This window comes from Vulpes vulpes, chromosome 15 (assembly GCF_048418805.1).
Source record: "Vulpes vulpes isolate BD-2025 chromosome 15, VulVul3, whole genome shotgun sequence".
In the NCBI taxonomy this organism is placed as follows: Eukaryota; Metazoa; Chordata; class Mammalia; order Carnivora; family Canidae; genus Vulpes; species Vulpes vulpes.
In genome coordinates this window covers 69,715,794-69,741,287 of record NC_132794.1, presented here as the reverse complement: position 1 = coordinate 69,741,287, position 25,494 = coordinate 69,715,794, and the positions used below count along the sequence as shown (strand labels likewise).

The 25,494-nt window shown below is 40.1% G+C and overlaps 2 protein-coding genes across 9 annotated transcripts in view; one reads left to right on the top strand and one right to left on the bottom strand.

The window, feature by feature from the left end:
* The window catches only part of INTS14 (integrator complex subunit 14), a 33,133-nt gene extending 26,202 nt beyond the window's left edge, over positions 1–6,931 (top strand). For all 8 annotated transcript variants that reach the window (XM_072738839.1, XM_072738842.1, XM_072738840.1 and 5 more), the window contains 3 exons: positions 1,814–1,932; positions 4,276–4,341; positions 6,033–6,931. In XM_072738839.1, coding sequence (XP_072594940.1) covers positions 1,814–1,932; positions 4,276–4,341; positions 6,033–6,284 — 437 coding nt within the window. In that variant the 3' untranslated portion in view covers positions 6,285–6,931. The remainder of the gene's footprint in view (positions 1–1,813; positions 1,933–4,275; positions 4,342–6,032) is intronic.
* Positions 6,932–7,362: 431 nt separating this feature from the next.
* HACD3 (3-hydroxyacyl-CoA dehydratase 3) overlaps positions 7,363–25,494 on the bottom strand; it is a 39,171-nt gene continuing 21,039 nt past the window's right edge. Inside the window, exons 5-11 of the mRNA XM_026009149.2 lie at positions 24,873–24,924; positions 22,490–22,600; positions 16,028–16,155; positions 14,274–14,386; positions 12,558–12,664; positions 11,812–11,943; positions 7,363–9,036 (exon numbers count right to left, since the gene is read on the bottom strand). Of these exons, the coding sequence (XP_025864934.1) occupies positions 8,960–9,036; positions 11,812–11,943; positions 12,558–12,664; positions 14,274–14,386; positions 16,028–16,155; positions 22,490–22,600; positions 24,873–24,924 (720 nt within the window). The 3' untranslated portion in view covers positions 7,363–8,959. The remainder of the gene's footprint in view (positions 9,037–11,811; positions 11,944–12,557; positions 12,665–14,273; positions 14,387–16,027; positions 16,156–22,489; positions 22,601–24,872; positions 24,925–25,494) is intronic.

Sequence of the window (25,494 nt, the reverse complement as noted above, 5' to 3'; positions counted from 1 at the left end):
TTTCCCATTTTCTTCTTTTTGTTCTAATTTCTGTAAAGTATCTTCAGCTTTATCTTGCAAGTTTTAAAAATTTCTGCTATCATACCTCTTATGTCTAAGATCTCCTGTTCTTTTTTCATAAATGCAGTATTTTTTGTCTGTCAAGCCAGTTACCACATATAGGCTCCAAATAACTAGAGACAATACAAGATAGACTGGGGTTAGATGTTGAAAAGTTTGATACTGATACTGAGTGCTATAGTAGAAAAGGGTCTAGAGAAAGTACTGTGTGCCAGGAACACTTAGGACAACTTGATGGAGAAGGTGGGATAAGATCTGGACCTGGAATATAAGTTTGGGTATGTGAGGAACAGTGGTGTTGAGTGGTAGAAAAAGCATTGCCTTTGCAAGCAGGCCCCACTGAGTGACTGTGAAGCCTGTGAACATCCAGCCTCTCTGAGCCTCAGTTCCCATCTTTCATGGGACCAATAATATCTACCCCCCACTAGAGTTGCTGTAAGGAAACAAGGTGTATATATAAAGTGTTTGGAACTTAATACATATTCTTTATTCTGTAAGTTCCTTGAGTCCAGAAAAAAATCTTCTCCATCCACACTTCTAGTGGAGTGCTTGCTGCTAGTGGGGACTTAGTACAGCTAATGAGTGAGCAAGTAAGTAAGGGAATAAGTGGATGAGAGAATGGAGCACTCCAGACAAGGGAAATAACAGAAGTAGTGACAGGAAAGTTGGAAATAAACGTGCTGCGTGGAAAAAGACTGTTGGGATCTTGGCCTGGCTAAAAAAGGTTTATATATGTGCAAGTATTTGTGGAAATAAGTCTGGAAAGCTGGGCTGATACTTTTTGGAGGGGCTGGGAGGAGGCGCCAGTAGAAAACATTTAAATTAGTGGCCAAATTGGGGTTAGAGAGCTTCTGGCTCAGAGAAACGGGGTTAATTCTAGTTGCCCACATGAATATTTGGGCAAGGGATTTAAGCTCCCTAAACTTGTTGGGGAAATGATCCGGCTCTGTCTACCCCAGAAGGTGGTAGTGATCAGGATAAAATTAGCCAGTAGATATAAGTGGCAAAGTTTCATTGGCTCAGGAAGCAGAAAAACAGAAAACCTTATTTATTCACATGGCTAAAAAAATAAAAACAAAAACCTGGCTTTAAATCTTTGAAAGCAATAACTAATATGCCATGATACATGGGATGTATTTTCACCAAGAAAGTAATTCTTCTCTTGCCTTTTTCCTAATGTAACTACATAAAATTTTCCTCTGGAATTTTCTGTGTTTAGACTTATGCTGTCCAGTCCTGTCACCACTAGATACCTGAGGCTATTTAAGTTAAAATGAGTAAAATTTAAAATCCAGTTCCTCTAGCCACAAGTTAAGTGTTCAGTGGCCGCATGGACCAGTGACTACCATTTGATCATTGTAGAAAATTCTGTTGGAAAGCACTGGACTAGACTACATAGAATTGTATTATGTGTGTTTATGAATTTTTTAAAATAATGTACTTTAGAATCATTGCATGTAATGGTTTTATTCTTTCTGACCTCAGTTCATAAAGCAGGTAAGTGAAGTATGTCTATTCAAAAACATTAATTTGTTTTTTCACCTACATGGGCCTCAGTTGATTGTTTAGTCTCCTGCATCAGTGGCTTTCTGTTGAGAACTGGTTCCCTAACCTGAGGGAAGTGAATGGATTTTCTTAATTAGGGAAATAACAGGATGTAGAAGATTGAATGATTTGAAGAGCTAGCCTAATTGGAAATGTAATTGATTATGTTTTACCAGATGTCATTTCAAGAATGTCTTTTTCTTTTAAGATGCTAAAGAAAATCCTTATGGAGAGGATGACAATAAGAGCCCATTCCCCCTGCAGCCCAAAAACAAACGCAGTTATGCCCAGAATGTGACTGTCTGGATCAAACCCAGTGGCCTGCAGGTAACATGACCATTCACGTTGCTTCCTGCTGGGGCAGGGGGAGGAATTCTGCAGGCAGGCAGACATCTGATTTGATTTTCCTTTCATTTGATACTTAGTAATTCAATAACTTCCAATGTTTGTCATTATTTCCAAAAAGAATTTGAGGTGGCCTACAGTAAAACATGTATACAGCAAAATCACTTCTTAAAAATTTAGAGCAGCACAAAAGCTAGAGCAAGAGGGGAGACGGTTGTGCCAGGAACCCAAGGGGAAATGATAATTGTATTTGAGCAATTTGCCTCTCAGCTTCCTGCTATCCGGGTCAGGAAAACTACATGTAGGGTTATATGATTTTTCTTGTCTGATAAAAGGAAGCATGTCAATTCTAGAGAGACACATTTTCCTGGCATTTTCAGTGTAAAATTTTTGACATGGTGAGGCCTTGACGTAATGGCTTTTATCTTTAACAGCAGTTTTAAGAAGGATGTAAAAATCTTTGTTGGGTTATTTCTTCTTTCTCCATGTAGAACCCAAGCAATGGCATTACACCTTAATTGCATAAAAACATCTTTATGGAAAACTAAGTTATACTGTTATCAAGGTATGCTGCTTTCAAGCAAAGTACTCAGTGATATTTCTCCTTCCACTGACTTAGTCATTTCTACCTATTTTTAAAAATTACTTTTTGAGCCTTTAAAAAAAAAAGATTTTTACTTATTTGAGAGAGAGCATTCCAGTGAGAGCGAGCATGGGTTGGGGGTTGGGGGCAGAGAGAGAGAGAAGCAGGCTCCCCCAAGCTCCTGATGCAGGGCTCCATCCCAGGCCCCTGGGATCATGACCTGAACTGAAGGCAGCTTCTTAACCAACTGAGCCATCCAGGTGCCCCTTTTTAGAGCCTTTTTTCTCATTTGAGCACCATCTTTTTTTCTTTATTCCTCCAATGAGTCCAGCCTAAGCCAAACAAGAAGAGGTAGGTCATCTAATAAGGGAAGTAGCTTCTGTTGATGGTTCGGTTTCTTGTAGCCCCCTTACCACAGAAACTGAACTCATCCTGCCATGGCTAAGGGGATAGGACTTTGTTGGCAAATCAGATTCTCTCTTTCCTATCATCCCTGACCCTAGTACTTCCCTGTCAGAAGGAAAGCTGAATTTTTCTTAAATTATTTTTAAATTTTGTTTTGGTCTGGGTATATTTTTTTTTCGTGAAAAACACATAAAAGTGATCATTTCAGCCGTTTTAAAGTATACAGTTCAGTGGCATTTAGTACAATCATAATGTTATACAACCATCATCACTAGGTAGTTCTAGAACATTTTCATCACCTCAGGAGGAAACCCTGTACCCATTAAGCAAGTCACTCTACATTCCTAACTTCCCCCAGCCCTTGGCAACCATAAATCTGCTTCTTGACTCTATGGATTTGCCCTATTCTAGATATTTCATATAAACAGCATCATATAGAGGTGCCTGTGTGGCTCAGTTGGTTAAGTGTCTACCTTCAGCTCAGGTCATGATCCCAGGGTCCTGGGATCAAGCTCCACATTGGAATCTCCCTCTGCCTTTCCTCCTGGCTTGTGCTGTCTCTCACTCACTCACTCTCTCAAATCAAATCTTTAATAAATAAGTAGCATCATAAAATATGTGACTTTTTGTCTTTGGGTTCCTTCACTTAACATAATGTTTTCAACATTCAGACATGTAACATAGATCACTACTTTATTCTTTATGATGGCCACATTTCTTTACCCATTCATTCAGTTGGTGAACATTCAGATTGTTTCCACCTTTTGACTGTTGTGAATAATGCTGCTAAGAACATTTGCCAAAAATTTTCTTTTGTTGCTATGCTATTGTCATAACTTAGAAGTCATTACCAATCCAAGGTCATGAAAAGTTACACCTATGTTTTCTTCTAAGAGTTTTTGTAGCTTTAACTCTTGCATTTAGGTCTCTGAACTATTTTTTTTGTACATGGTATGAAGAGTCCAGCTTCATTCTTTTACATGTGGATATCCACCTGTCCTGGCACCATCTGTTGAAGAGACTGTTCCTTCCCCCATTGAATGGTCTTGGCACCCTGACCAAAAAAGCAGTTGGCTATAGATGGATGGGTTTAATTGGATGTATTTTTGTGGGACAAGTTCATTTCTGTCACTAGGGGATTTATTATCATCAAACATTTTGAAGGAGGGAGGTCCTTTACTAATTTGAATAGAATAGTGACATTAACTCAGAAGGGATCCTCTGACACTGTACCTCTGTTCCCATTTTCATTTCGCTAAATATTTAGAGCCATTCTTTTGTATTCTTTCCCCTTTGACTGCAAAATCTTACTGTTGAAATCTTTTTACCTTTGATAGACAGATGTACAGAAGATTTTAAGAAATGCAAGGAAACTACCTGAAAAAACACAGACATTCTATAAGGTGAGACTATCCGAATTATAGTGGAAGAGGGTGGGCTCTGGGATGTGTGCCAAAAATAAATGGTTCTCAATCGTCGGAGAATGTGATAGCAGAGTGAACACGGACAGCAGTTAGAAATATTTGGCTTATGCCTCAGTGTTTTCATTGATAAAGTCAGTAGAAGTGATAGGTCCACCACTGCCCTAAAATCCAAGAATTGGAAGTATTTAAGTGACCTGATTTTGTGCACAAGGGCTCCTCTTTATTGGTGCTGCTGTGAGTGACTGAAGGAAGAAGTCAGAAGAACCTGTGGGCCAGCCCTGAACTCTCCTCATCACTCTGAGTATCTAGTCCAACCCCAGGCAACCAGGATGACCTCCTGGGATGATGATTTCTCAGAACATTCTTACCCACCCAAGTAGCTGCTTCCAGGAAGGACTACTAAAATTGTACTTTTATGAATTGGATAACGATGGCCCTCCGGAAACCTGCCTAACTAATCCAGAACTATTGGCGGAGGGAATAAAGTTATAACTAGTGAGTGGAGTTGGGGGTGCATTTAAGGAAACACCTTGTTTCTTCCTTTTCCATCTAGTGTTTGGTTGAAATGAAATTAAGTGGTGTGTGACGTATGCTGTGTTGTCAGTTGTGGCCCAGCTGCTAATAGTTCACGGCGCACACAGCCTCCCTCAGGCTAGCATCCCTTCCGGAGAACATACGTGCTACTTTGGGTGTTATCTCATTATCTTTATGTCACTGTTGTCTTCAAACCTAATTATGTGGCAAGCTGGTGAAATCAAGCAAGAGCAACCTTAATCAGAGTTCAAACTAGAGCTGCTTGGCGGCCATGCCCTCCCTCCCCGTGAAGCCCATAATGTACATGGCCCCTTGTGACCACTCCTTGGGGGTAGTCCCTCTCTTGCCTCCACACATTTGTCAACTGTCTACTCAAGAAGGCATACTCCTACTTTGGCCTTCTGCTGAACTTTTCTCTTGCTAACAGATGATAGTAGCGAGATGGTCAGAAAGCCCACTTCCGGCTGTATACAATCCCACTATCAGATGTGGAAGGGCCTCAGCCAGGCAACTGCGTCAGCCCCTACAGTGGACGAGGAGGAGGCCATCCTTCTTGCTTTGTAAATGAGACCACTAAGACCTGGAGAGGCTACACAATTGGCCTAGATTGCACTGCTAAGTGGTTGACGGGGCTTTTTGAATTTCAGTTTCCATCCACTACCCGACCCTTCTTTTTGTGAAATCTTTCAGGTCAGACTTCTTGAATCTTTCAGAACCTCCACCAAACATGTTCATTGTTGTTTGGCCCAGTCAGGAAGGAGGTTAGAGGGTTCAGAGCCCCTGAGGTTTGGGACTAGCCTTTTCCATGCCTGAGTAACAGGAAAAGTCGTTCACTTGAGAGTTATGAGTGAATGAAATGTGTGCAAAGTGTCTCGTGTTTGGTGTAAGTGCTTATCAGCTGTGGTGATGACCACCTGTGTCTCAGCCAGCCAGCTTTCTGATCACCTGTAGAGGAACTCCCATCGTGTCATCACACTCTTGTTACTGGCATCTCTACAAGCATTTATTCTCCTATAAAAATGCTCACTTAAGTTAGGGGATCCAGAAAAACTTACTGAGTTGAGAGCACTTGGTAAGTATGTGATAAGGAAAATGCATTTCGTAAACACTGGTGGGGGTTTTCGATCTTGTTTCAGGAGCTAAACCGTTTACGAAAGGCTGCCCTGGCATTTGGTTTCCTGGATCTGCTAAAAGGGGTGGCTGACATGTTGGAAAGGGAGTGCACACTGCTGCCCGACACAGCGCACCCAGACGCCGCATTCCAGCTGACCCATGCCGCGCAGCAGCTCAAGCTGGCCAGTACCGGCACCTCCGAGTATGCCGGCTATGAGCACAACATCACACCGTTGCACACAGACTTCTCTGGGAGCAGTGCTGAAAGGATGTGACGCTGACTATGGGAACCTGACTATGGGAACCTTTTTTTCAGGACAGGTGAAAATGACTTGGGGGTAAAAACTTTCCAATTCGTTCACCTCTGTAAAAACCACCTAAAGACCCTCCGAGGCTGCCTCAGAAGTATTGGCTTCTGAGTTTCAGTGACTGCTCGAACCTGAGGAGGGTTCTGAAAGGGTGTTTGGCTGCTTGGGCTTTGACCTATGCTTTCTGGGGCTGAGTCTTTAAGCCCAGAAATCCACTGTTGCTCTCATGATGAGCACATCTCCTGAGAAACTTAAAAGACTGATGAGCACAGAGCTCTCCCCACTTCTCAGGAAACCTAATCAGCGAGGGTTCTCTGGCTTCCTGAAAGGCTCTTCTCACTCTCCTCTCCCAACCACTTGGATATTTTCCCACTTGTGTCCTTGGAATGAGCAGCCCAAATCGTCTGGGATTTGCTAAGTACAAGCCCAACACTATCAAGTTTCAGAACCTTAGAACTCGGGCAAAACCTTGATGGTAATAACCCTTTGGTGCTTTTGGTATGTCTTGACATACAGACTTTTCAACAGCAACCAGAAATGTGTAAAATGATTCCTGTTGCTTCAAGTTTTGTTCTGTTTTTTGATGAAAATAAAATACTTCATTTTCTATAAAACAGATTCCCTGGGAAACTAATGGGTCCTTGCCTTTCAGCCTGTCCTATCATCTAAATGTAATTTCAGCTTCCTAAGTGGCCAGATTCGTAAATCCTGAGTTCCTTGGGTTCCATGCGGACATCCCTGTTTCTGGTTAGGTCTCTGTCTGCGCCAGGCTCCACCCAAGTGGAAACGGTACCAATCCATTAGCTAGCTTCGGTACCAATCCATTAGCTAGCTTCGTAACGTTGGCAAGTCACGTAACTTCTCCGAGTTTTCCGTCATCAGTGCTTTTCAGATCACTCTGGATTTCCTGGCCTCAACTGAAGCAACCCTTTAACATGCTGAGTTCAACATTTCACCAGGCTATCTACTATTTTGTCTGAACAAAGGACTTTCTCATTGACAGCTTGACAACCTCTCAGACTAAATGATCTGTAAACACAAGCTATTAGGATTTTGATTGTAAATGTTTAATAGAAATACACAATCTTTTGCTTTCTCAGACAGCAATAAAGAAGTTTAGAACAATCACTAAGAGTACAGGACTCTGCCACAAAGATGCAGCATGTGCTGCAAAGCTGATCTGGCCAAGTAAACAAAGTCAGTTGAAAGAACATCAGAAGTTAACACAAACAAATGTTGACAGAAGTTACAGACATGCAAAGTACCCGTCAGTGCAATGAACTCGTAAAAAAAAAAAGAAAAGAAAAAAAACAGCCAACCTGTGCTAGTCAGATGTTTTTAGGTCAAACCCACATTCCCATGTCGGGCCCAGAGAAAGAGCACAACTCACGGAGTCTCCTTTCCCCCGAGGACAATAGGAATAGCAGAACAGAAAGCTCTCGTGCTCTTAAATTCGTTTATACAAGCATCACTTCTAACACATATTTTACTTGGAATGTAGTAGAGCAAACAATGTTTTTGACAATGGGAAAACTTTACAATGTCGACCTTTCAGTTTCTCTGTTGGTGGGTTTCCCGCCAGGAAGCTTTGTTAAGCTCCTCCAGCCAGAGTTCTTACTCTGATTTCACTCTCTGAGAGCAGATGAGTGAAACAACAGAACAAAGGCAGGGGTTTTTGCGGTCCGTTCCGCCCGTCACTCTGACAGGTATACAAGTAAATGGACTCAGCCAAGGCAGAGGAAGGAAGAAAACTGTTTCACGACTGTCTTGTAGGTGTGTTTCATCCGCTCCCAGGTTGCTACAGGCTGCACTGCCAGCAGCTGTTACTACCTACCAGGTGAACCCTTCGGACACCCTGTAGCCCACTTGGGTTTGGAACTCTTAGAATCTCACGGTTTTCTAAACTAATGTTCCATCTTTAGTGTTGAAAATAGTTCTGACTTAGCTCGGAATGAAGTAGGTGATCATGGTGTTCCCAAGGTTCTGACTGGTTTCTCCCCATTCTGTGCCTCCTCAGTGTGCACACAGGTAAGCCCTGTCCTATCAGGTGGTGTTAGAAGCCAAAAGATGATCAGAAGTAATCTGTGTTCTCTGGCCCCACTCAGACTCAGAAATGTTTTAGAAGTGCCTAAGTCAAACTTGATTTTCAAAAAAAATCAAGGCCACCCCACTTCACAAGTCACCTCTTGGGTACAGAATGTGTAAGGTCCTGCCTGAATCACTTTCACAGGCAACAGTGCTTGTTTTTATCACAAGCAACCGCTGAAATGAACAAATCCCAGCTATGAGAATGGCCAGTACCTGGTAGGGTTAGGGCACTGAAGAAAGATCTCTGGCCCATGTGACAGCGACAGGACAAGGAGTACATGGGGGTAGGGCTGAGTGAGTCTTTTGTTGTCATTAATGGAACACACAAGAACAAACCTGTCATCAGGTATCAGGAATCCATGTCATGCAAGTATTACACTAAGATAATACAGATATTCAGGAATGTTACTGGAGAAAAGGATAATATATATATAGCCTCACTGAGAATTTAATCATTTAACTTTAAAAAAACTTTTACATCAGTACAAGAAGGTAAAACTGTAAGAATTATAGATTAGGCTCAAACTGGCAAGAAATCATCTAAATCTCTCTTTTCAGTGGATCTTTTTCTTTTTTTGTCCAAAGCGCCGCCTGCGCTGTTTGTAAAGGTGACGGAAATTTATGTACAACCCTGAAAAAGAAAAAAAAAAAAAAAAAAAGACAATGAGGGACCAAGGGAAAAGACCGAGGGCATCTTGGTCTATGTTTATAACCAGAAGCTTCTGTGGCAGGGACTATCTCCAGATGGCTGCTTATCCTTATCCCCACAGCACTGTGCTTACTACCGCAGGGTGCTCAGGAATTGTAAACTCTGAACAAGTTATCGTCAGTGCACTAGAGACCACTCACTTTGTCCCCAGGGGGTTTACTATTTCCTCTTCTCCCGTATTCTAATATGAAAATTTTCAATCATAGTGTACAGTAAACCAACACTTAGATCTACACTTTAACTTTTTATTATATTCACTTTATCGCCTACCCATTGCCATCTCATTTTTGATGTATCTCACTGTAAGCTACAGACATCAGTATACTTCACTTCTAAACATCTCATTAATAAGAGTTCAGTTTTCCTTTGTTCTTTCTTTCAAGGTTAAGATTTACATTAAATGAAATATATAAATCTGAATAAAAACAACCCAATTTTTGATTCAAGGCTACACAATAACCTGTATTAAGCAACAGTCTTAAAGGTATAAAACACTTTTCTAGGAAGTAAATTAGAAAAATCGCAGGATTTCAGAGTCAGAAAAAACTTTTTTTTTTTCTTTTCAGAAAAAACTTTTAATCCTACTTGACCACTAACAAGTTCTGCGGCTTAGCCCCACCTCAGTTTCCTCATTGTACAAGAAGGTTAACAACACAATTTACAGGCTTACTAATGAGAGAATGTTATGTTTACAAAAGCACTTTGATCTATATGCTAATGTAACTGAGTGTACTTCTAAATTACACAAATTTGAAATTTATTTCATTCTAAAGAATAAGAAAAACTACATTGTGGTCAAAAGCAATATGAATATACATCCTTGTAAACTGGAGTATACAAAATGAAGAAAAGGCACTAGGGTTAATGCACATTAAAATATTACCCTAACTTTTCTAGTAAAGTATTTTAAGGGTCCTTCCAATACACTTATTCCTCTTGAACACATTCAGTATGCACACCTCCTGGAGCCTAGTTGCAGTAACACTAGCTTTATCCAGTAATAGAGGTAAAGAACTCTTTTAATAAGTGCATTTTCCAAACTGAAGCATACTCCCTTCAAGAGCCAAACATTTTAGCATTTTCTGGTTAGAAATCTTTCTGAAATAAACCCTTTCTGAAATAGAAAAGAAGGAGAAATTGAATAAAATTTCACCTTTAGCAAATAAATAAATAAATAAATAACCAACCAACCAACCTTTGGCAGATGATCTATACCCATAATGTATAGTATTTAACTTGTGCTTTGCCATGTGCTGGTACCCTAAGGGGCTCCTAAGGGTGTGGGTCTCTTGTCCCCCAGTCCTAAATGATCAAGACCACTGAGTTTCTTGGATATACTTTCCATGGTCTTCCTCTCACTGGGGCAGCTAGCCAGATGGTCCCCAGTGATCCTACCTCCTGTATCTCCTACCCTTGTGTATCCCCTCCCATACTGTACCAGGTAGGACTGTGTAACCAACAGTATATGGCAAAAGTGGTGATATGTCACTTCTGAGATGAGGGGATAGAAGGCAGTATGGACCTGATAAAGGTGCAAATCATGTCTACAATGGTAATCATTACAATATATCGATGAACCAAATCAACACGTATACCTTAAATTTACACAATTTTATGTCAAATATATTTCTACAAAAAAATACATTTTTTTTAAAGGCAAAAAATGAAGAGTGTGGCTTCTGGCCCTCAAACCATTTGCTCTGCGGGAAGCCATGTCCCGAGCAGCCACATGGAGAAGTACTGTGGCAAGAAACTGAAGCCTCCTGTTCACAGTTCCATGAGTGAGCTTGGAGCAGATCTTCCAATCCCAGTCAAGATTGCAGAAACCGCAGCCCCTGACAGAGACCTCAGGAGGGACTCTGAGCCACCCAGCTAGGCTGCTTTCTGACCCTCAGAAGCCATATGCGATAATAAGTGTTCATTGTCTTAAGCTGCTAAGTTTTGGGATAATTTGTTACCACAGCAGTAGATAACTAACATACTATCTGTTGTCATAGCCTGTTGCTAGAAGACCAGACAGTCCTACTTAATTAGGGCTACCTTAAGATTTCTATGAACTAAAACAGAGAGAAATATGTAAATTATATTAAATGCATTAGAACTTCATCTAAAACAGTCCTTATGGTCAGGAAGGCTTTTAAATTTCTCATATTTGCAATAATTAGGTTTACTTCTTTTAGTTCTTAGTTTTTAGGAATTAAGGCAAAGATCTGAGATTTTATATCAAAGTAACTTAACATATAAGCAGGTTTTACATGAGCAGCAGGGGGGGCCTTATTATTAGATGGAAGCTTTATGACATCTCTTGGCTGCTCAGAGGCCTTGGCTGCCTTCTTCCTTCTTTGCTGCCAGTGGTATTATACAATAACCTCTGAACACTTTAGATAAGCAATGTGTCATAAAATTAGTAAAATTAAAATATGCTTCTTAATCTACTTCTAAAGAGCTTCTTACATTGTTTTAAACATGAGATATGGTACATTCCCAGTGACCGAGAGCATGCCAAGAATATAAACTCACCCACTGGTGATTTGGAAGAAATACATAGCATATTCTCCTCATGGGTTTGTTTTACAAAATAATATTTTTTAACTCTATACTACTCTTCTGGAAATAACAATCCTAATAAAGGCTTTGAAAACTTTGAGTCATTTAACTCTATCCTCTAAGAAGTAACAGGGAAAAGCCAATACTTACCTAAAAATAATATTATAAGATAAATCTGAAGAAAAAAGGAAAATCTAACTTTGATTTTCACCGGATATGGCAATGTGAAACTGAACCTTCCTGTTTCGTTGAATACTGGAATTGACTGGATCACTGAGACAGCTGAAAGCAGAAACAAGAACTTGTCAGAAGCAAATGAAATACAGTACCATCTAGTGAGAGAAGCTTCTAACCACCCGCGCCCCACCCCACCCTAGTTTCGGTTCCGGCTGTGCTGAAAATGCTTCCTCCCTCTTGGTACCTGTTTCATTTCTCTCCCTAGTTTTTACAAAAGATGAGCCTCCAAGCTGACAAGATGAAGGAGGAACATCCATTTTGTTTGTTTGTTTGTAACATCCATTTTGATAGCACTGAGCTTATGGTTTTCTATTCTATAAAATGGGAGAGAAAAATCCCTACCTGCCTCACTCACTAGGTGTTTGTTAGAATAAAATGAAGTCATTGTGAGAACCTGCTTTGGAAAACTCTACCATATAAATAGGAAGCATGCAATACATGAACACCCAGCTTCCAAACCTTACAAAAATGAGCTATTTCCCTGGAATAGTCGGAGTACCAGGAGTTTTATGGAAGGAAGCCACAGAAAGAAATTCTTAAAAAGTCTAACACCCGTATATCCGACTAAGGCTGGCAGAGGAAGGAAGCAAGCTTTGGCCTATCAGCTCAGCTATCCTTTGGAACCAAGCTTATAAAACCTAGTGCTGAACAGAAAGTACCTTCTGCCAAACATCCTAGAGGATACAGGGGGATCCACACAGTGTAACGAAGCCAAGTGAGCACCTTCCAATCCATGTCAATGCAGGAAAGCATGTAGAAGGGGTACCTATTGAAAATAAGGAATTCAGATGTGAAAAGCTACTTCAGGTCCTCAATGCAACCCTAGAGCATCATTCAAGAAGACTAATTTCACAATGAGCCACACACGGCTTCTTCAGAACAGAATTACAGTCCCGGGCTGTCTACTCACAAACTCCCATCACACTCTTCTCCCAATTTTCAGTGGATGTGAACTCTCTTTGATGGCAGACTAAGTTTAGGTCGTAAAGGAACCGTCTTTGGAATAGTTCAGTATATGGAATGAATGTTCAAAAGCTCTTTGCTTTTTAAGTTCTGATTTATGTTCTAAGTAGGTAAGGATGACAGACACCTTGATAATTTATCTCTGGATAAAGGAAGGTCATCAAAGTATATGGGGCCCTTGGGTAGCTCAGTTGGTTAAGTGTCACTCTTGATTTTAGCTCAGGTTATGATCTCAGGGTCATGAGATTGAGTGTGGAGTCTGCTTAAGATTCTCTCTCCTCCCTTCTGCCCTTCTCCCACTTAAAAATAAAAAAAAAAAAAAAATCAAAATTAAAGTATACAAAAGACTCCTAACCTAGAAGTAGATACACTCTTTTTAAAAAAGAGGTAACACAAAAAAGAAATTTTTCTTCCCAGAGTTAATATTAAGTTTTTATAATCTCTTTCACCTCTGTATTAGTAGATTAGAGGGTATACAGGATACTATTCAGAGCACAGTTGAGACACAATCTAGGGCTGCTCCCGCCTCTTCTCCCTCTCAACTATTAACGTTGCCAAAATATCTCTAAACCCAGAGTTGAGGAGTCAGTCTGCAAAACCCTTGTTCCACCTGACCAAAAAAGAAATGGAATATGTATGGTCGGGTAGAGAAAAATATACCTCTACTTTTAATTAGATATTTTCGTTGTTGTTGTTGTTAAAGATATTTCTCCTACTGATGACTGAGAATGGCAGATTCAGATAAGGGGTTGATTCAAACTTCAGTAATCTTGTAGTAAAAGATATATTTCCATCATTCCTTCTAGTAGGCTGGTCTTCACTGGTTCCATCTAACCTGCCTACTCTCTCCACATTTCTTCCCCTTTCAAAATTTTCCCATGTGGATGAGTCCTCTTTCCAACAAAACAGCATGATCCTGAAGGGTAAGATGGGTCTTTCCTTTCTCTGCATCTCTTGACTCCCTCCCTCTGCTCGCCAATGCCCAGGCTGGTACCATCTATGATCTAATGACTGCTTTAAAAACAAAACAAAACAAAACAAAAAACGTGGCTCAGGCGCCTGGGTGGCTCAGTTGGTTAGGTATCTGCGATCAGCTCAGGTCATAATCCTGGGGTCCTGAGATCAAGCCCCACATCAGACTCCCTGCTCTGCGGGGAGCCTCCTTCTCCCTCTCCCTCTCCCGCCACCTCCCCCTCCTTGTGGCCCCTCTATTCTCTCAAATAAAATCTTTAGAAACAAAACAAAACAAAAAAATGCCTCATCTTTGCAGAGCACACAGATGCAGCAGGGGTCTCCACTCACGGAACCTTAATCTCAAACCAAATGAGACTCCAAATAAAACTCCCTCCAGAAAAGAGCTGCTCCAGAAGAGGGAGAAGCATTCAAACTACCAAGCTGGCATTTCTACCCACCTGAAAACTTCAACTGCACTCCACGAATAAAACACAAAGAAAACCACAGCTTTGTTTTGCATTTCTTCCATGGTGCCAAAGATGATAAACAAAATGAAATTTCTTCCAAGAAGCTATTAAAAGAATCCACAAGAGAGGAAAAAGTTTAAATATATATTCTACAAAAACTATATAAATGCATTACCTAAAACCTAGTGCCTCTAAATTCAAGGTAAATAGAAAAAAACTGAGGGCTGCCTAGCTGGCTCAGTCGGTGGAGCAGGCAACTCCTGATCTCAGGGTTGTGAATTCAAGCCCCACATTGGGGGGAGGGGGGGGTAGAGATTACTTAAAAAATTAAAAAGTAACAAAATCTTTTTAAAAAGAAAAGAAAAAGGCTGAGCTCAGCTAGTTAAGCTTCTGCTCCAGTTTTGGAGCAAGTTAAAGTACCCAAAGCCGTCTTTCTGAATAGACTGTGTATATGTGTGTAAATATATCATCACAAATAGCGTATTTTCAAAAATGCTCACACACATTCAGATGCAGTTTAAAGAACGCTGCCAGAAGCCCACTTGTGTCTGCAGACCCCAAGTTTAGATCCAGAGCGTTACCAGTGTGGCAGTCACCCATAAGTAACTACTATCTTGTGTTAACCATTCCATTCCATTGCTTCCCTTTATAGGTTTACTGCTTATGTACGTAGTTCTAAATAGTATCCTGTTTCACTCTTGCCTGGTTTTTTTTCACTCTGTTTTTAAACTTTCTGAAATAGATCGTATTATTCTGTGACTTGTTTCTTACTGTTGTTATGCTTCCAAGACGCATCCATGTTGGCACATGTGGTGCTGTCCAACACCAGGAGGCTTGGCTCACGCTGCATTCTACATGAATGGCACTCCCCGGAGCCATGCGCTGTGATGATACTGAACCCCTCCCTTCCACTCCACCCTAGAAATTCTAGCTTCATGCTTACCTGCACTACCCTTTGATCTACAAAAAATACTATTCCACATGAGTGGGTCACTCACTTATCCTCTTTGATTTTTTAGACTGAACAAAACAGCCTCTCTATCCAAGAACAGAGAACCCAGGAGTAACAAGGGTTACAATCACCCTTTACCCATGTCATTGATACTATCAGAATGCCAAAGCTGATGTACCAGAGAAGTGTAGAACTATAGAAAGAATACTCCAGAAGAGACTAACCAGCAATCACCTATTTCCCCCTGAGTCTGGGTAGGTGGGATTTAATAATATATAATCTCATGGTGAGGAAATAGGGCAAGGAAGTTAAAAGACTTTGATGCCCTGTTCCTGATAGCAATCTTCCAAATACTAGAAAATACAGATGTATTGAGGGAGGGGGGAATCCCCATATCAGTCAAAAGAGTCCCCTGCATATATGGAAGAAAGCCCAAAGTGCAAAGAGCTCCTAGGATTGCACTGCCTTCACCTACTCAAGCTGGGAGCAGACCAAGCACATCTCTACCTGAAAAGATTGTGGGTAAGTTTTTCTGCTTCTGCTTGAGAATCAGGTTCCCCTCATCTTAAAGCCTTTTTATAACTTTGTGATTTTAAGATGTTATAAACAAACCAACCAGACTGGAAATGGTAAAAGTCTACTTTGGAAAATATCCCTGGGCTTTGAGTTTTCCTCCTTGTTCAGAGAAAACCATGCTACTCCTGTGCAAAGAGAGATTTTTATGCATTGAGACTTCTCAGCTAATTACAGCATACCTACTAAATACTGACATCTGAGGTCAACTGTTCAGTACCTGGATAAGACAAGGGATCACTGGTGACTTAGTGACGCCAATTGCTGCATTGATAGTTTCCACAACTGACAGCATCTGGCAGAAATACATCATGTCGGCCAAGGTGTGGAATGTGTCATAGAAGGACTCTATGGGACAAAGATACATTAAGGGTAAGTCACGATGGGATGAGCACTGGGTGTTATACTATATGTTGGCAAGCTGAATTCAAATATTTTTTTAAAAGGGTAAGTAAAAAAAAAAACCCAAAACAAAAATAAAGCGTAAGTCAAGTAGCAAATTCTAACAGAATTATTTCTCAAACTAGATACCTCCTTGCATGGAAGGAATTTAAAGATAAGTATAATAAACAGCCAGTCAGACTCAAGTTTACTCTCCAAACTAAGCCGGTGGGAACAAGCCTGTGAGGTCATGAATAGTGAACTCTATTAGTTATTAGAAAGTTAACACATAAACCCTTATGTCCTTCTCATTTTAAAAGGCAAAGAGGGATCCCTGGGTGGCGCAGCGGTTTGGCGCCTGCTTTTGGCCCGGGGCGCGATCCTGGAGACCCGGGATCGAATCCCACGTTGGGCTCCCCGTGCATGGAGCCTGCTTCTCCCTCTGCCTATGTCTCTGCTTCTCTCTCTCTCACTGTGTGCCTATCATAAATAAATAAAATTAAAAAAAAAAAAAAGGCAAAGAAAGGGCAGCCCCGGTGGCTCAGCTGTTTAGCGCTGCCTTCAGCCCAGGGCGTGATCCTGGAGACCTGGGATCAAGTCCCGCGTCGGGCTCCCTGCATAGAGCCTGCTTCTCCCTCTGCCTGTGTCTCTGCCTCTCTCTCTCTCTCTCTCTCTCTCTCTGTGTGTGTGTTCTCATGAATAAATAAATAAAATCTTAAAAATAAATAAATAAAAATAAATAAAAGGCAAGGAAAAGAAAGCATACCTAGACTTCCTTCAGTTACTATAAACTGAAAAGCCAATGTAACAGGCCGGAGATTAGTCTGGTCAGATCCATTATCTCACTGGATTCAAAATTAAACTATAGCACATATACTGAATGCAATCTAGCCTATGAAAATCTCAAAATTGTACAATCATAAATAAACGCAGAGGTCTAAAAGTAGTGAATAAAACTTTCAAAAACTTTATTTGCATTTTACATATTTCATCTTAATAACTCTTATTTTAAGAATCTATCCTAACTACAAAATCTAAAATGAAAAAAAAAAAAAAATCCACAAAAGTTTCTCAGGAACAAAGTCTTTCTCCGAAGCATTTTTCCCAAGTATATTAAAGTAGTGTTTGTCTGAATACCTAAGCATATAGAAAGTTGGAGTAAACTACAGTAGAGTTACTTCATGGAATATTATGTAATGATTTTAAATGACAATTATTGCTTATAGGAACATCAGCGATTGCAGTATCAGCTGTGAGCGGACCATAAAATAAAATCCTTTACTTTTCATACTGATCCTTACTTGGCACCCTGCACTCCTACATTCTTCTTGCCATGTTTCTCAACCAAGGTACTATTGATATTGCAGGCAGGACAATCTTTTGGCCTGCCTTCACCGTGCACAAGGTTTAGGATTCTTGGCTCCCTGCCTATGAAATACAAGGACTGGCCCCAAGGACCTGGCACAGTTAGGCCAGTGACCAACAAAGATGACATTTGTAGGAGTCCCCAGAAGGTCTGGTTTAAACATCAGATGAATAAAAGAGGCCCTTGCAAAAAAAACTTAAAGAAGCCCTCTAAATATTTTTGCAAAAATGATCTGCTCTACTATCCTGCTACAAAGTCAAATGCGAAATGAAGAACGGTTTATAGTGTTATCATTTATTTTGACAGAAAAATTCCAACAGTAATTTAGTTCAGAATTAGATGAATTCTTTTCTTTGGAAGAATTAATGCAAAATTACAATGGCAACTTAGATTTTGCTACATATAAGATAAAAACAACTTATTCTCTCAATTTTAAATCTCCCATTTCAAGATAAAATCCCAACCAAATCTTTTTGTCAACATTATCAATGAAATTCTGGTGTCCATTTTAAGGGGATTCACATTAAGGTGTGTGTCATTTCTCCTCAGATAAATCTTTGAAAAATGAAGACCTCCCGTTGGGAAAACACAAAGCTGTGACTTAAGATTTGGCATGTGCTGAACAAAAATTAGATCTCGTGGATTTGCTAGGAGTTTACATCCCTGTCTCATGAGATTCAGGCATAGATGCTGAATTTCTCAAATGATAATTACAAAGAATTTTATTAACAAAATGCTTATAATTTTGCTTTTAAAACCAGACAGAAAATTGTGGACACACACAGTAGGATTATAATTTCTAAATCTTAAAAAAAAAAAAGGTCAGTCGGGGTGGCTCAGTGGTTTAGCACTGCCTTCGGCCCAGGGCATGATCCTGGAGACCCGGGATCGATTTCCGCATCGGGCTTCCTGCATGGAGCCTGCTTCTCCCTCTGCCAGTGTCTCTGCCTCTCTCTCTCTCTGTGTCTCTCATGAATAAATAAATAAAATCTTTAAATAATAATAATAATAATAATTTCTTACTGCAGGAGAAAAACTAAAAGGAAATGTATGGCTATATTAATAGTGATGGACAATGGCTTATTCACCTCCTCTTCTCTCCCCCCACACCTCTACCCTGGTTTCCCCCTTTTTCCAAATTAGCTTAAATCACCATGTTTACTTTTATAATTTGAAAACAAAAAAACTGTTTTAAGCAGTAAAAGGCACTCATATGTCAATGGGAGGAGAGATACTATAATGTGGTAGTATAATACAGTATACTCTGTCTGGACAGTATACATGGAAATCCTTAAAAACGATCTCCCATTTAATCTCACAATTCCATATCAGGAATTGTTCCTTGCTCCTGAGAAAGCTTTGTGGGTTGGAAGGATATACACCAAGGTGCCAAGGATCTGTTGCTCTCATAGATGGGATTACAGTAGAGTGTTTAAGTCTTTGTTTTCTGATTTTTCTGTAATTAACACATTGTATTTTTAACACATTTTTATAATTGGAAAAAAATTTTTTAATTTAATTTTTGTTAAATCTTATCTATCTACTCATGAGAGACACAGAGGGAGAGGCAGAGACATAGGTAGAGGGAAAGGGAGGTACAGGCTCCCTGCGGGGAGCCCGATGCAGGACTGGATCCTAGGACCCTGGGATTATGCCTTAAGCCAAAGGCAGATGCTCAACCACTGAGCCACTCAGGTGCCCCAGGAACAATCTTTTTAAAAAATAAAATTAGAGCGCCTGGGCTCTTAGTATTCCTTGAGAGACCTTGGTAAGCTCAAACAAGAGTTTCTAGACAAGCCCAAGAGTTTGCTAGTGTTTCCTCAGCAAGAAGTTTAGCAAGTACATGTTTACATGAAAAACGAAGTCTATGTGTGGAATTTGCCATTTACCAACATCCTTCATTCAAAAGGGAAATACCGCAAATGGCAAACTGGGTGCAAGGCACCAGGTGCCAGGTCCTTATCACGTCTTCTGAGGACTGGTAAGGGAAGAATTAAACCAGCAGCTCCATTCCAGAAGGTGGTTAGTAAGGGGCTGAGAGCCAAAATAGAAATTACAAATCCAAGCAGCTTAAACACATGACCCAGATAACTTAGGAGCTTTGGGACCAGATCACCTAATGGCCTGCAGGCTTGCACAGGTACACGGAGAATCAATCTAACAACGTTAAATGAAATTATCAGGTATTTGCGTGTCCCTATTCATTCCATGGAACTTGTGATCAATCCACAGTAATAAGAACCACAGGTTGGAGATTTGCCTTCTTTTTTTAAGTAACTCATCTGCAGACACTAGGCATTTGAGAAGTTCTTCACTAGCCTGCCACTGGTGCTTTGCAGAATTCTAGGCCATTAAGAAGGCTGGACAAATGACATGTACTTCTTTGAAATGACTCTAGAGCTACTGACAATTCACTTACTACAAACCTCAGATGGGAAAATTTAGGACTAAAGATAAAATAGACTATAGGACATTTTTCTTTTTTTAAACAGAGCTTGTATTTTCAATTATACTTCTATTTTTCCTATTTCTTGTACAAAATATGGACCAATTTCTAAATTACCCACATCCAAACCATTTTCGAATGATGAATTCTTTTCACTCTTTTTACATGTATTGGTTCAGTTTTTTTTCCCCTTTTTATGATATGATGAAACTGGAAGAACAAATTGATATATTATTTTTTAGCCTATCGTATTTCTCCATGTTATATGAACTCTTTAAGTACTTTATATCTGCTTCACAACATTCCACTGAGCGAATATGCTAAAGTAATCCCTCACTGATGGGCATCTAGGTAGTTTCTAACTTGTCACTAATATAAGTAATGCCAAAATGTGTATGTTTTTTAAAAAGCTTTTTTTTGTAGTTTCAGTTACTATAATTTCAAGGATATCAGTGACGAACAGTTCAGTGTCTTGAAACGCTTTGCCAAATGATTTTCCAAGAGTCATTGTACTTCTATACCCTCCCAGTGACCACCAGTGTGTCTATTTTAGCATATGTCTTCTTGAATTAGGTACTGCTTTAACTTTGCAAAACTGACAAATAAAAATCTGATTTTTATTTCCTTCATCATTATTGAGTTAAGCATTTTTCTGTATATTAAAGAGTTTCCCTCTTGGGAACTGCCTGCACCTGACTTCTGTTTATCTATTCCATAGAGTCTATAAATTTTAAAATCAATTTGTAACAAACTCTTTACAGGTAATCAACCTTTGTTAGTATTTGTTGCAATTTTCTACCAACCCTCATCCCCATGCTACTAACCTCAATATACTTTTAATCTTTAGTGTTATCTTAGCTGAGGTATTTTTAGATATATAGGAATTTAGATATTTTATGTAGTCAAATATATTAACCTATTTTCTTTATGATTTCTCCTTTTTTACCTTAGAAAGTAATAACCTTCTGGGACACCTGGGTGGCTCAGTGGTTGAGCATCTGCCTTCAGCTCAGGGCGTGATCCTGAAGTCCAGGATCGAGTCCCACATTGAGCTCCCTGTGGGGAGCCTGCTTCTCCCTCTGCCTGTGTCTCTCTCATGAATAAATAAACAAAATCTTAAGAAAAAAAAAAAGCCTTAACCTTCCACATGAGATTTTTTTTTTAAGATTTTATTTATTTATTCATGAGAGAGACACAGGCAGAGGGAAAAGCAGGCCCCATGCAGGGAGCCTGCCGTGGGACTCGATCCTGGGTCTCCAGGATCACGCCCTGGGCTGAAGGCAGCACTAAACCACTGACCCACCTGGGCTGCCCCAACATGAAATTTTTATAAACATTTACTCGATTTTTCTGTTATGTTTTAAATCTTTGACATAGACTCTTAAATCCTCTAGGGGAATTTACTTTTGTATACAATGTGAGGAAAAGAGTCAGATTCCTTGCCTCCCTCATGCACCCAAACCTAACCAATTTTCCCTGGAAACATTATTAGAATTCCCATCCAAGGGCAGCCCGGGTGGCTCAGCGGTTTGGCGCCACCTTCAGCCCAGGGCGTGATCCTGGAGACCCAGGATTGAGTCCCACGTCGAGCTCCCTGCATGGAGCCTGCTTCTAACCTCGGTCTGTGTCTCTGTCTCTCTCTCTGTGGCTCATGAATGAATAAATAAATACTTAAAAAAGAAAAAAAAGAATTCCCACCCAATAAAAATGTATTGGCTATTTCCATTTCCACTGATTCATGATTCCTTTTATATCGTACATATAACTGATATATATATATAATGTACATATATATTTATTTACATTTTATATGTATATATATAAAATGTAAGAGCTATTTTTGGACTACCTTATCTGCTCGATTGGCTATTCTCTTCTTATACTCATGCTACATCATTTTAATTATCATTCTTTCTATCAGACAGAAAGTGCTCTCCCATTACCCTTTCCTACTCCAAATTTTATTACCTATTTGTTGTTCACAATACAATTTCAGAATACTTTAGATCACATTCTCAAAAATTTTCCATTGCCATTTACTTTTTGCCCGAATTTGTTAAATGTACAAGTTAATAGCCCCTTTGAAAATCTACTTAGGTCCCCAAAGGGTGAGATCCCTTTTGTTTTTGTTTTTTGAGATCCCTTTTGGACTTGCATTAACTTTGGCACCATAAATACCATATAAGTTTATTTGGTTATAAATGAACTGCCATGTCATGAACAGAGAAAGGAACGCAGCCCAAGAGGCACCTCTGGCCAGCTGTATGAATGGGGACAATTTCTTAGCCTGTTCCCTCACTTGCTAAGTGGACACAATCTCCAGTCAGCTTGTTTCACAAGGCCAGGGGAAATCAGAGACATGGAAGTTGCCACACAAACGTGGGGGGTTATTATTATTATTATTAAGGTAGAGTATTATTGATACCTTCGGTGGATAGTAGGCTAAACTACTGGCAAAAGGAAAGTTTGTGTTGAAATTTTGTGCTTGCCTTTTCCCAAAATAAAGAACCGCACGGTCATGTTGACAAAGATCCAGGAGAATCCCAAGAACTGCACGAGGTTATACATGAACAGATATCCTTTCTTCAAGCTTGTAAGAGCTGAAAAGCAAAGCAAGATAAGAAACTATTACAAGCAGAGCTGCAGCAGGAGCAGGGAGTGGGGCAGACCTGGATGACTGCACCCCTCTCTTGCACTGGGTGCCCTGAGCTCCCAAACAGATACCTGGCCCAGATCTGCACCAGCCTGCGCTCCTAAGCCCAAAGAGAAAGTCGTAAAGTCATAGACACCGCATTCCAAGGTATGTCTTTACCAGTCCTTCTCCTCATGGCTTGAATGTACAGACATAATAAATCCAAGGAGAAAAAAGAAAAACTACTTCTGGCAAAGCATGGCCATCTTAGGAAGCAATGAAGAAGGTAAATAAAGCTACTTAGCTCCTGCTCTTGTCATTTTCATATAAACTAGTTTAATTGTTCTTGCAATTTTTTTGAAGTTCACGTATGGCAAACTAACTCAGAGAAACAGAAATAGAACGAAAAAAGAATTCTGGCATTTGATCACATACGCATCCACAAGCATCAACTGCACACCTACAACGTGAGAGGTCCTGAGGGGTACCCCTGGGATTCAAAGATGTTAAGACTTGATGTCCCTTCAAAGAACTTACAATCTGAAAGCCGTAATACAAGATAGAGAGGAACAGGTAGCTGTCTTGTGAAACCATTAAGGTGAGAAAATGATATTGAGCCAGGGAAGTGGGAGGCAGGCAGGTCAGTGGAGATGGCAAGGTGCCTGCTCTGGGCTTTGGAAGACGGGAAGAATGAGGATATGACCAAAGAAGGCAAAGTACAGATTGAGAGGCAGGAGGATAAGGAACGTTAATTTGATCTGCAGCCTAAGGCTCGTGAAGACACAGCCAATTACAGAGTTAAGGAAGAAGTAAGGAGCTTAGAATCAAGTGGAGTCCAGGGAGTGGGGCAAAGGAAAGGATAATTCTCAAGAGAAGAGCTATGGAGTTCAGAACTTGCTGCTACATATTTATTCCTAGGCTACAGATATTTTGCACATAACCCCTCGGCTGATACTCAAATGACCACACTCAATAGTGTGATCCATCAAAAGCAATCTAGTAATAAGGACCCAAAAGAGTCAGACTTTTCACAGCACTTAACTAAGGCTTTTTCTTCGCCATCCTAAAGAACTTATTTTATCAGGAAACATCATGAATTTAGATAAAACAGTGAAAGCATTTATCTAACATTTCAAAAATCCATATGTAACCATTTTTACATGGTTTTAAAGTGTATCCTTCTAAATTCCCCCAAAATTAACTTAAATTTCAAATAATTTTCAAGCTCAAAATTAATTTTAATCTCAAATCTTTATTCTTTACCTCCACTAATCTTCTGCCCTCCTTTGTTTTTCTAAAGGAATATTCCTCTAAATGAGTAGTTGTTCAAATCTTTTTCTAAAGCAATGAAGCTTCCTTTTCAAAACAAACTTTATTCAGAACTTAACACATAAAACACAAAAGCAGAGCTATTCTGGTTGAAGTGGACCTGCTTGCTTGGCTATCCCTCCTAAGCATCCTGGGAACCCCTGGGGACCAGGGGACATAGTTTGAAAACAACTACTCTAAAACTTTCCCCTTCCTTATCTACAGCATGCCACAGAAGTGCCACTAAAACTTGAAAACATATGGACAAAAGAAAGCCTTTTATTTTGCTTTTCAGCATGCATTTTATACAGACTTTCATGGTCCTCTCCCCGGAATGGAAGCTCTTAGAGAACAGGTGCTCTGATGAATTCATTGGCTCCACCCCTCAAGGGCTGGCGACCATGCTTCCACACAGCAGGTTAATGGAGAGCTGCTGCATTTACTCTGTATCACCCAGAGGACAATACACCGTGCAGAGCTTCTTGCTTATAAGTGATCGGACATAGAGAAACAGGAATAGATTTTTTTGAGGTTGACAACCCCACTTATCTGTGAAACAGCCCTTAAGATCCCAACTGGGAGAAAAACACCAAGCTGGAAAAAGTGTGGCCTTGGACCTACATAGTATTTCCATGTTATGCAGGACCTGCAGGGCCTGCTGCCACCTGACATTAGGCCAGTCCGGGAGACTATGGTTCTTCCATTCTGCTCTACCAGCTTTGGTGCACTCAAATGATGGTAGACTCCAAACAGAAGGGAAACAGTAAAAGGGAGGCTTCTGATGTGGGTATGCACAGCATAAGCACTGGACATTAAGGATTCCTCATACCTCGTGTACACAGTATTAGCTCTCCTACCACATCGCACCCATCCATACCCCCATCTCTATCGTTACTTAACTGGTAACAACCACAGCACCAGGAGCAACTTACTTTCAGGGGAGCCTTGGCTTTCAATTCTTAGTTTATTTAGGCGTTCTTCTTCCTAGAATTTGGACAGAAGTTTTCCAAGAATACAGGTTAGAATTCTCAGATGCCTGCAAAAGTCCACATGCTAGATAGGTGACCTGACACCTCAAAGCTACCTCCTCCAATCGTGTTCATGCTTCATTGGGGCAAACGTCCTAGTTCATGGTGCCAAAAAGCCTGACTTACTGGGTAACAGTAGCACCACAGCATGCCCATCCTCCAATGCTCACAGAATTAAACCAATCAGCTGGCTTCCAAACTACAAAGTAGATAGTCTTAGAATATTGGAGCCAGAAAAGACCCCTAGAAGGTTTGTCACAGTCACAGAAATAAAATAGAGTTTTAGGGCAGGAAATAGATCACTGTTTTAAGAATTCTAGATTTTTAGTATTTTTCTGGAAGCTAAAATCATGTCTCAACATCAGTAAGAACTCACATTAAGTCAATAAAGATACAAATGGATACATATAGAAATATTTATAGGTATAGGCATGTTTATATATACGTATAAAAATACTTGTATTTACAGGTATAGGTATATGTATGGGCCAGTCTGCACACATAGTTCTTCATGCTGTCACCTGAG